This window comes from Triturus cristatus, chromosome 1_2 (assembly GCF_964204655.1).
Source record: "Triturus cristatus chromosome 1_2, aTriCri1.1, whole genome shotgun sequence".
Classification (NCBI taxonomy): domain Eukaryota; kingdom Metazoa; phylum Chordata; class Amphibia; order Caudata; family Salamandridae; genus Triturus; species Triturus cristatus.
In genome coordinates this window covers 353,604,728-353,617,065 of record NC_140580.1, presented here as the reverse complement: position 1 = coordinate 353,617,065, position 12,338 = coordinate 353,604,728, and the positions used below count along the sequence as shown (strand labels likewise).

Below are 12,338 nucleotides of genomic sequence, written 5' to 3'. Positions count from 1 at the left end.
TACACACAACACCACTCATCCATAGAGTTACTCACACACATAGTCACTCTTGCTAATAAAGAATCAAACATCCATTTATTTGCATATACAGTTATATACACACCACCACACTTACTTCTACAGAAACTTACACATACGCAGTCTTTTAAACAATCACTTATAGAAACACATACTTATTCATACAGGAACTCTTCCAATCTCTCACTCTCACATATACTCACTTATATACACCAATAGTCACATATACTAGTTTAAAACATATGTAGTTACTCATAAAGACACTATTGAGACAGTCATTCACTCACTAACACACCCATGCACACACTCATCCACCCATACAGTCCTGCACACATGCTGTCTTCAACACATACAAACAGTGAGTCACTCATTCATGCACCTATGCACTACGTAATACCCCCCACTGTGTGTCTGAGTGTCAGACACTCAGACACTTATACTGATGCTCAGACACTCATACTGATACTCAAAAAACCAACTAATAACCTATATAGACACTCATGTAGCTACTCACCAACCCATGCAGCCACTTATACACAAAGTGAGAGACTGATACAGATATTTACATATTTAAACATTACTCACTAAGCCATGTATTCACTAAGAAACACTTAATCAGTCAGTTATACAATCAATTTTTCAAAAACAAATCATCCATTTAGACACTTATATACCCATTTATTCTTCCATCGACCTTGAGATATACATATATAAAACATATGTGATTTTCAGAAAAACACACATTCACTGGATGATGTCATCAGTGATGTCATGAGTTATGTCATTTGAGATGTCATCAGTGATGTCACTGACCATGTCATGAGTGATGTAATACGTGACGTCATCAGCAGTGCATTGCCGGCGCGCGAGTTATAGTTAGCTGAACTAACTATAACTGGGGAATTTCAATGGTTTTGTACGAGTGAAAAGTCCAGCAAACTATAACGCCCCTGAAACCTATGGTTTTTTCAGTGAATATATATATATATATATATATATATATATATATATATATATATATATATATATATATATATATATATATATATATTTATATATAACGTTATCATTTTCGTTTAAGATGAATCTTTTAATTAAATAATTTGATGAGAGGTAACACAATTGGTACAACATTTGACAGTTGTTGTGCCAGTTGCAATGGCACTCTTTCAGTTCAAATTGTGGTTGAGAGAAATGGTTGACAGTGTTCCCACCCCATGGAGTTCACGAGGGAAACATATTTCTTCACAGCAGCATTCAGCCATCCAAAAGAAAACATTAAGAACTAAGAGTGGTGCTTAATTTCATTTTATTTAGTTCTGCATTTTTATTTGAACAAGTTCACACATCAGTACATTGCAAAAAGTTCCTTCCTAAAGCAAAAATGGTGAAAAATAATGTGACAGATATGCAATGTCAAAGAAAGTTCACAGCTGAGAAAAGATAATAGACACAGAACATTCTTAGATCTGATACAGTGAATGTTTTCATCACTAAAGCTAAATCCTAGGTTTCATTCTGTAACTGAATGAGCTTTCGCTGATAATCACAGCCCTATAAATGTTGTAGAAGACCCGGAAGTGGAACATTCTCAGTCACTGAGATACAAATCTACGGTAGAGAGATCACTACACTGAACATCTTTATAAAAGAGAAACACTACATTGTGTAACTTACACAAATGGTGTCAAGATTACTTCTAAAATGAAGACTTGGCACTAGTGATAACTGTTTCTCCTTTTCATTCACCAACAATGAATGTTACTCTTTGGAGAATAGACAATATGTAGGAACATTGTCACATACACTATTCAGAGATAATATACAAATCTTCAAAAGAACAGAAACACACTTTACCTTCACAAAAGGCAGGGCTTTCAACTCATGAATTTCCAATTGAAAATACAGATACATCCTCACTGATAGTTAAAAGGAAATTAATAAGCCTTTTGGAGAGTGTATAAAACACATCACATTCAATTTTTAGAGACAATTCAGATATTTCAGAAAGAAACACTTTATCTATACAAAAGGCAGAAGACTTGTATGATTAATTTTCAGTAGAAAGTACTACATATCAAATTTGATACAAGAGAAGGCTAGGAGCCATTTATCACTAACTTCAACCAATAAGTGATAATTATGTAACTTGGAACTTGGAATACAGAAGTAAACACACACTGAGCGTGCACACGGCCCTAATTGGAATCCCTCATATTACAGCACACCTATTATTCTAACAGACACATTCAGCTGCAGAATCACAGGTGCACGATCTCCATCCTTTTAGGATACATATATTTTTTTAATTTTTCAAAAACCTTTATTGAAAAACTTGCACATCGTTACAATATATGCAGGCGGAAGGTCCTCGGTCAAAGAGGAGAACCACATCTGTTACATGCATTATAGGGACAATCGTACATAAGCAGCCCATTACATTACACAGAGAGAAGTGTCATGAGATGAAGCAGGAAGGGTTGAGGGGAGCGCCCGGGAGAGGCCCAGCGCTGGTGAAAGAGGTCGCAAGGAGTCAGTAGAATGTGTGGATGGGGAGGTTGCATCTCATGAGCCATCGCCGGTGGCCGCCGTGGTCGAAGTGCCGGCGGGGGGTGTGGGAGAGGCCGCGGAGGGCAAGGCGCTCTGGCGCTGGAGGTAAGAAACAAGGGGGCCCCAAATGCAGATCGGACGGCAGGTTGCCGGCATCCTTTCAGGATATTAACATATTAGTAAGTCAATCAACTTCATATAATGAAGTAAAATTGACAAATGCCCGAGCTTCGCTAGAACTCAGGAATGAGAATATCATATTCTAAAATATGCAGAATGTTCTCAAAAGTAGGTTCTATTGTAGGCAAGAATACTAAATGACATATGAATTTCTTGTAAAGAAACAGTAAATACATTCTGAAATTGAAGGCACATCCTATTGAGACTTCAGTCCATTTTCTTCAACAGCGTTTTATATTATGAATAAGGGTGGGCGGAATTTGCGAAAGTGCCTTTCGCAAAATATCGCAAAACGGCAAAAAATCTCTGCGAACACGCGAAATTTCGCTTGATCGCAGAGATTTTGCGCTGATTAATGCGTTACTGAATTTGACCTTCAACTCTGGCACCTGCTTTATTTATATCTGTAAGTACTTCCTGTTGAGGTTTAATTTTTGTGACAGGAGCATCGTGCCAGAAGGAATCCTGCCCTGCATATTTATCCAAGAAGATGCCACCGTTTTGTGCAATACCTCTACTCAACTGGAGTACTTTCTACTGGCTAATCAGTAAGTGCTACCTCGTGGGTGCATGTATAGTGCTTTTCCTATACTACAGCTGCGTAAAGGGCCAGAAGAGTTGTCTCCAGCGACCATGTGTGTCTGTAATTTTTGCCACCGCGCCGATGGGCGCCGGGGCCCCTCGAGTGAGCTGTCCATCATAGTGGGGAAAGGGCGGGAAGACGTTGCACACCACTGGTGTGTGGGCTGGGGCCAAACGGCGGGGCTTCTATGCAGTTCACATGCCTCTTGTTTATAATAGGTCAGAGACCGACCAGCGCAGCAGATGAGGAGACAGAACCTCCTGGTGTCAGGAAGGAACTACACGGGGATTGCGCTTGAGAAACTCATGGATGCACAGTCCTCCGTCAAGGATTACAGCAAATTGTTGACGGTAGATATGGGGAGAAAGCACACCTGCCTAGCCTCCACCGTGCTCACGAATCTTTTGTGCTGATTAATGCGTTACTGAATTTGACCTTTAACTCGGGCACCTGCTTTATTTAAATCTGTTTGTGCTTCCTGTTGAGGTTTAAAATGACAGGACCATCGTGCCAGAATGAAACCTGCCCTGCATATTTCCGTTCCCCCGCGAATTGCGGAAGTTTCGACATTTTCGCGTTCCACGCGGAACGCAAAAATTTCGACATTTCGCAATTTCCGCGAGCGGAATGGAAATTGTCGCCCACCCTTAATTATGAATGAATACGTGTACTGCCATTGTTCAACAAAGTCATGTTCATATAATATATACTATGCAATCTCCATAGTATTCAGCCAGCGTTTATCCTATACCGATATGATATTCACAATGTCCATCCTGTAAGGATGGAATAACTGCACTGTCCATCCTGTGGGAATATAATATCTATACATTGTCCATCCTAAACGGATATAATATCCACACTGTTCAATGAGGGTGTGGATTTGACATTTGAACACAGTTCATCCTACACGGATGTAAAATTTACACACTGTCCATCCTATGAGGATGTAATAGCTACACTGCCCATCCTGTGGGTCTGTAATATTCATACACTGTCCATCATAGGAGGATATAATATAAACATTGTCCATTCTAAGTATGGTTGTAACATTAAAACACTGTCCATCCTACACGGATATATATCTACACATTTTCCATCCTGTAAGGATGTAATAGCTGCACTGCCCATCCTATAGGGATATAATATTCACACACTGTCCATCCGAAGAGGATATAATATTCACACTGTCCATCGTGACTGTTGATTTAACATTAAAACAATTTCCATCCTACATGGATATAAAATGTACACACCACCCATCCTATGAGGATGCAATAGCCACAGTGCCCACCTTGTGTGGATATTATCACACATTGTCTGTTTTATGAGATTATAGGATTCCCACACTCTTCATTCTACGAGAATATACTATTCAAACATTGGCCATAACATGACGATATAATATTCATGTCATTTCCAGACTACAGGGATATAACAACCAAACACTGTCCCGCCTATGAGGATGTAATATTCACACTGTCCATTCTAATAGGATATGATATTCACTCACTGTCCATTCTATGAGGATATAATATTCACTCAATGTCCATCCTGTGTGTATATAATATCTGTACACTGTCTATCCTATGAGGATACAACAAATACTGTGTCTCCTGCGAGCATTTAATATTCACTTTTTCCAGCCTGTGAGGATCTGACATTCACTCACTGTCCATCCTATGAGGATATAGTCTCTCGTCACTCCGCTCCTTGAAGCGCAGTAAACTCCCCCTGGACAGCGAGGGGGGGGGGCGTTCCAGACACGAGAATGATCGTTCTCCCCTCAGAGAGGACCGAGGCCTCTAAAGAAGTCCGAAGAAAAGTCCAGGCCGCAGCCCCCGCATTACCAGGGTCTCCACGGGGCTCTGGGGTTATCCTGGGCGGGCTCTTTGATGCTGCTGGGGCAGGACGGAGGTCGAGAAGGACACACCGCCTCTTCCGCACCCGCAGGTCTATGGAGGGCCCGCAGCAGCTTCACCCGGGTCTCTGTGGGCGCTCCGTGGAGGGAGAGGAGGTGCAGAGAGTCCTGGTGGCACATGGAGTAACCTTCACTGGAGGCCGGGGCTGCAGGGAGAGACGAGGGGTTAATATTTTGACATTTACACACCAGGAAGTAAATACAAAGAACAATCTTGGCATCCCGTGTGACATGATCGGTTGACTGAAGTGCTGCTGTATATGTGTCCTCATTGAGGCACTCCTTGTATAAAAAGCAGTGTGCGACTATCTCCAGTTAGGTCTCTGAACCGTGATGATCGAACCCAACCACTCTTCAATCCTCCCTCACCCACAAATTACTGCAGCCTGCTGTTTTAACCCTTCATTTAATAGAAAACCCATCACCCTCACTTGCCCCGCACCACTTTCCCCACATGGAGCTGCCAGAAGCCACACTTAACACTTCACCACATAAAACAGAGCTCTTCAAACCTTTTTATTCTGAGCCCCCCCTAAGCAAAATGTTTTGAGATCGGGCCTCCCTCCAAAACTTTATGACAAGGATTGGGGGAGCGGGAGGAACATGGCTGCGTGCAGGGAGCGGGGCTTATGAGATTATTTCAGGAATATTTTTTCTATTGCTTATGAATTGCACCAAATATGAGACTTCTAAAACAGCAAAAGCATAAAACAAAACCAGATATCCCAAACAAACTGCTCCACATAACTGGGGTGTTGTGAGCCCCTCACACTCTTTGACCCCAATGCAACTATACCTGCTGCACTAATGATAACTGCAGTCCTGAGTAGCAGGCTATCTCCTTTGCCTTTTTTACCTCTTCCCCTCCATGATGGATCATCACCTCTGTCCTAATGCTTGAAAGGACAATAAGCTCTGATGCCCCTTTTTTTTAAAGGTAGACAGTCATAATTGTGATGCCGTGGGCCCCTCAAATCCCTGGGCCCCAGTCCTGCTGCATCTGCTCCTTTATGATAACCAGCAGTGGCCACTTACACACTTGGCAGCAGTACCAGCTTCACAAATGATTGACCCTTTTTAAAAAAAAAACCACTTATATTGTCCCCTTCTTTGGGGTATCTCTCTGAAGAAACGGTCTCTGGCCATTTGTAAACATAAAAATGAGTCTGCATACAGTGCTCCCTATTCTAGGCCTTCTCTTTGACAATATTATGAATATCGCTCCTTTCCTCTGTCTCCTTGACCAGTACTGTGAGGCCCCAAGGATCGAGAGGATTAGGGCTTTGCATCTGAATGCACCCTGCTGGCCTTCTACCTGCCACCCCATGGACTCAGCTTCCACAAAAAAACTGCCCCTGAATGGTTAATACTGACTTTGAGATGCCTCTGCCTGAAATCGAAGTGTGGGTGGTAGTGCAGAAAGTTAAAAAAGAAACCATGGAATTCTGAGTTTCTGCAGCAGCAGCGTTTTGCACATAATTATCAGTGTACTGCATTTGCTACATAATCTGCAGATTTCAACAAAAAAATCTTGATTCTAGCTCAAACGGAACAAAAGTTACTTAAAGCGTGACAAAGTGTTCCGGTGCAGTGGAAGGCCCTTTGCAAAGATTGACTGGTAATCTTGTAGTTGCTTACTGCTGTATTTGGGTGCTACACTTGTACTAATGAGGTGAAATATTTCCCCTGACAGCGTTACCGTGAGTTAAAATGACAAAATAATGAAGTAATGCTAACCACATAATTTAGTCATACCTGCCGCAAAATGTTGTACTCTTCTGCTGAATAATTCCAGTGGATCTGCTTAAAGCTTTATGGTGGCAAAGATCTATTCTTTTTAAGATGTTATGTAAAGGAGTTATCAGCTGGGCTCTGGAATAGTGGAGACACTTACAAAAATGTCTGCATTAGATACAGTTTGATTACTTATTACTAAAAAGTATGTTTTGTAAGAACTTGTTTTATCTCAATCACTGCATCATTTTGCAGCGGCCTAGCTTAGAGTATGTAAATACTGTGTTAAAATAATGACTTACATATTCACAGGGCTTTCTGCCACAGGCTGGGACCTCATAGCACTAGAAACAGGGCCTTTAGAATTATGCGGCAGGAGAAGGCCAAATTATGCTGCATGATTGACAAAATTTTGCAGCAAGCAAAGGCGAATTATGCTGCATATTTTGTGATAGCATTACTGCACTATTTTACTATTTTTACACTTGTTAACATTGTCCTGGCCTTTATTGCCCCTCATAAGTACCACATTAACACCCACATATAGCAAGAAGCAACAGAAAGGTGACCAGTCAACCTTTTTGAAAGGGCCTTCCACTGTGAGGTAACATGTGTTGCTGCATTTTTTAATCTGCAAATTATGCAGCAGACGACAGATTATGTGGCAAATGCGGGAAAACCATAACTATGCGCTGTGAATGTAGGGTGAGCGTGAAAGTGAAGGGTGAGAATTAGGAGTGAGTTGTCTGAATGCAGGGTGAATTCCCAGACACTTGAAGTTAATCAGCATGTTATTGACGGGGCGTAGGGTTTCAGATATAAATTCAACTATTGCTATTATGGAATTAATCAGGGAATCGAGGGTGAAGGTAATAAATAATGTGGTGATCCTGCAGCAAACTTCCAGTCTTATGATTAGGGTTGCCAGCTCATTATTTTGATGTTGCACACGGTACAAAAATAAACAGTCACTTAAAGCCCTATTTCAGGATTTATCTGTGCAAATATAGCACTTTTAAATGTGTTCTAGGGCTGCCTGCATGTTTCATGACTGAAAATAAAAGGAACAGACAGAAAGTCAAATTACAAATGAATACATACTTTTTTATTTAAGACCCTATTTAGTGTCAAAGCAAGGTCTTTGCAGGCTCTTTAAACATACATGGCTGGCATTTTTTCTATTGGCAACCCTTTTTCATATTCCCTTTCATGAAATGCATTTTCACGCTACAGCAGTAAATTTACAATACAAATGTAAGGGATAGGCAGAGTCAGGGCCCAGGGGTTACTGGAAAAAGGAAAAAAAACTAAGCCTCAGTAACCAGTTTCCAAAGGTATGCAAATGGTCTTAAAGACCTGTGCAAAACTCAGGCGTGACTCTGCCCAGCGGAGCCCCCAGCAGCACACCCACTGACCTCTGGCCCCACAGAGAAAATGAAGACAGCCTGGAAATGTAGCAAATAAACATCGCTGCACTTCCACGCGTGACTTCATTTACATGTGCTTACAGAGGCCTTTGCGCCCCCCTGGGAACCCATCCACGCCCCCCCCCTCCCCCGGCGCGCCCCAAAGTCAAACTTATTTCATGCGCTCTCACCTGGTGCTGGTGTCTGCACGCGCTGGGCCAGGTACGTCACGGCCATTTCCAGGATATCCGCTTTCTCTGCTGTGGGCGGAAGTTCATGTCCCTCAAACTCTCTCTGCAGTAACATCCTCAGCTGCTCGATGCTGCTGTTGATGCGATCTCTCCTCAGCTTCTCCACCGCTGGCTTCCTCACCTGCAGAGGTAATATATGTTTTTTTTTTATTGTGTTAGAACAAACTTGGGAACGTGTTTAACACTTGTGAAAAGGCAATAGCTGCGCTTATATTTATACATTTATGATACAGCAGTTCAAATAAATAATGTCAATGTCGAACTAAGGAAATGTTAAAAGACGAATCACATTCCTTTTGATGTACTATATGACGTTTATTAAGTCACTTTAAACCTCGTATTATGTCTAGGCAAAAAATATGAATACGTATAGTTTAAAAAATATTTTCCTGGTTCTTACCTTTCTAATGTCTCTCTCCTCGCGCTCCTCTTCATATTTCCTCTCGGCGCTGAAAGGCGCCATCTTGCCCGGTGTGGGGTGAAGAGCGGGGTCTCTGCAGTGAACCCTCAGTGATCGGTATCTGAAGAGCTCGCTCCCTCCTGCCCTATTTATCCCCCTCCGCCTGCAGGGTAATGTGTGGTTCTGGGGCTGGAGAGAGGTTCCCACACTCAGCAGCCAATCAGAGAGCAGCAGGGACAATAGAAGTGTGGCCCATTACAGGGCGGGAGGGGTGGGGGACATCTGGGACCCGGACACAAAGGATCAGAGTGTGGGAAAGAGCTGGCCATTAAAGTGATATGAAACCTGCCATCTGCCAGGAGCTGAACAGTGTCAATAGCATTAAAGACAGGCGGGTGTGGCCGCAGTGTTGAAAAAGCATGAATGAGCGGCCCCATGAGGGAACTCATTAATGTCCATCATTTTTTTTTTAAGGAAAATATTATTTGTATTACATTTTGTCCATGTGCGCCATGAAGAGCAATCAAAGGGAATGCTTTTCAGTCTTTAAACATATTTACCACCATTCATTACTAGAAGTCGCAGGAAATGCTGCTTTCAAAACTTGCATGTCGCCCCCAGCCTGGCGGGAAAGTTCAATGTGCGGCGTATTTAAGAGTGAGATGGAAATAAACAGTGCTTCGGCCAATGATGTGTAACACCCTCTCTGCGCCACCACCTGCGTGGAGCTGTCCAGTGCTGAAAGGCTCGTACCGGCTGCAGCACAAAGATTCAGGCAGGTAGGTAAAGCATAATATGGTTGGTAATACATATTTTGTTTCTCTCCAGCCTGGGTTCCGCTCTCCACGTGCCACGGTCCTTTTGCTGCAAAGCCCAGGTGTGACCCGAAAGTATAAACACCTGTTTGTGTAAAGTCTTCATTTCTAATTTGGGCTTCAGAGGCCCTGCGCACCTGGTGTCGCTTAGCCAAAGTATCTATGGAATTGTGTTTTTTAAATTTCCATTTTTAATATATTGAGCCCCCTGGGTGTTTTCGTGATTGTTTACAGCCCAGTGTGACATGATATAGCCCCTCTGGCAGCCCCTCAGTAGAAATAACCTGGTCAGGTTCTTGGGTCCTGACAGGCCCGGCGCATTGAGGCCTCACCGCTGCCACAGGCTGCTCCCCAGATGGCGGCTGCAGATTAACCCAGGGGACGGTCGGATTCCCTGGAGCCGGAGGCCTCTGGTGTGACACGCTTCTATTGTACCCTCTGAATGGGATGAATGGGCGACAGTGTGGGAACCTCCGAGAGTCTCCGGCCCCAGAATCAGAATCACAGCCCTCCAGCAGACAAGGGTCTAGAATACATATGAGGGGCGGGTGGTGGGGGCGCGGGGGCTTGGAGCCGAGAGAGGATCAACCTCTGCCCCGCACCTCACCTGCCTCTTGCTGCAGGTGACTGCTGACAGAGCTCGAGAGGATGGGAGATAGAGAGGTGGTTACCTGCAACACACACGGAGGGTGGGTGGGAGTAGAGCCAAGACTCCCCTCAGGATAGAGCTCTACATAAATGTTATTAACCCCTTAGCTGCTGGACACCACCAGTGCTGAGTCTTTGTTTGGCTATTTGGGGTAGTTCACTCTTAGGGCTCCATAACTTTTTTTTCCACATAAGGCATGCACACCAAATTTGCCCCATTTTTCCATCATCCTGGGGATTCTAAAGGTACTCAGGCTTTGGGGATTTCCATGGAGGGGACTGAGAAATTTGTCAAAATATGGCAAAATGTTGTTTCTTGGAGGGTGGGGGAGTGCTGCAGAGGAAAGAGTTTGTTTATTTTCCTGGAAATGGCATCAGCAAAAGGTTTATGGTGTAAAAATCACCACCCTCTCAGCTTTCAGTAACAGGCAGACATGATTTAGAAAACCACATTTTGTAACGCAGTTTCAGCATTTTACTGGGTGATAGCCCATTTTTCTACTATCCACCTCCTTCCGGTTTGTGGTGGAAATGAGCGTGAAACCCATGGTGGATCCTGGAAAGCCATATATTTCTGAAAACTAATCAAAATTGTTAATTCAACAAGTGGTCATTTGTGTGGATCCTACATGGTTTTCCTATAAAAAGTAACAGCTAAAATAAAAAAATATTGAAATTGAGTTAAAAAAACAGAAATGTGTGCCTATGTTTTCATTTGTAACTTCTTCTTACTATGACACATTTTCCAAAGCAATATACCATTGTGACCGCTAGACCCTTCTAGTCTTGCCGACATATAGGACTTGCAGGTTCTCCAAGAACCTGGGGTACTCAGAGGCAACAGCCGAGCTGCACCCAGTGGCGTAACGAAACTTGAGGGGGCCCCCCTGCAAAGCACAATGAGGGGGCCCCCCCTCCAGCGGCCCGGCCCACCACCTACCACTTTGCCCCACCGACAAAAATAAGCAGTCACCTAAAGCCGTATAATCAGCACTTATCTGTGCATACTTCGAACAGCAAATATAAATAGAATGCTCTTTAATTGTGTTCTAGGGCTGCCTGAATTATGAGATCCATGACTAATAATTAAAGGGAACAAAGATAGAAAAGTCACATTACAAATGAATACATACTTTTTTATTTATAACCCTATTTAGTGCCAAGACGAGGTCTTTCCAGGCTCTTTAAACACATGGCTGGCATTTTTTGTTTGGCAACCCTACTTTATATTCCTTTTCATGAAATGCATTCTCACACTACAGCAGTAAATGTACATTTCAAATGCAAGGAATAGGCAGAGTGGGGGCCCAGGGGGTACTGGAACCAGAAAAAAACGAAGCCTGTGTAACCAGTTTACAAAGGTATGTAAGTACGCAAATGGTCTCTGAGGCAGTTGCCTTCAATAACCCTTGTTTCTGGGCCTCAAAGCTCAGGTCACCTGCACCACCAGCATGCGGCACGCACCATTTAATTTATGAAGTAGGACTGTTATGAGGCAACTCACTGGTGCAACCAACGCCAGCGAGAGAGTGTAGTGCTGTCTGTATGTGCTACAACACTGATGGGGCCCCTGGAGGCTGGAAAACGGGGGCTGCTGGTGGCATAGCTGCCAAGGTTTCAGATTGCCATGTGTGACATTTTCATAATTTCAGTGTAATTATGAGTGACATTTCAATGACTATGAGTGACACTTTCTTGCGAGCAAAATTAAGGAATGAAGATGATCAACACATACAAATATCAGAAATAACACCACAAAGATCATTCCGGTAGAAAGACTTCAGTCTTTTGAATAAACATTGGAATAAACTACTACAGCAACTATATCTCGG

General features: G+C 43.0%; 1 protein-coding gene across 1 annotated transcript; it reads right to left on the bottom strand.

Moving 5' to 3' along the window:
• Positions 1-1,318: 1,318 nt before the first annotated feature.
• LOC146867338 (transcription factor HES-5-like) lies at positions 1,319-9,157 on the bottom strand. Its single transcript, XM_085604253.1, has 3 exons — positions 9,044-9,157; positions 8,584-8,764; positions 1,319-5,398 (listed from the first exon to the last, which is right to left on the bottom strand). Exons 1-3 carry the CDS (start codon positions 9,104-9,106, stop codon positions 5,178-5,180), a joined length of 465 nt encoding a protein of 154 aa, XP_085460379.1. The 5' UTR covers positions 9,107-9,157; the 3' UTR covers positions 1,319-5,177.
• Between the last annotated feature and the right edge of the window lie 3,181 nt (positions 9,158-12,338).

Bases quoted from the DNA above. Each gene is read 5' to 3' on its own strand.
- LOC146867338 (XM_085604253.1), bottom strand. From the start codon at position 9,106: ATGGCGCCTTTCAGCGCCGAGAGGAAATATGAAGAGGAGCGCGAGGAG. The intron at 8,765-9,043 runs GTAAGAACCAGG...TTACCTCTGCAG, and splicing joins AGGAGAGAGACATTAGAAAG to GTGAGGAAGCCAGCGGTGGA. The intron at 5,399-8,583 runs GTGAGAGCGCAT...CTCTCCCTGCAG, and splicing joins CGTGCAGACACCAGCACCAG to CCCCGGCCTCCAGTGAAGGT.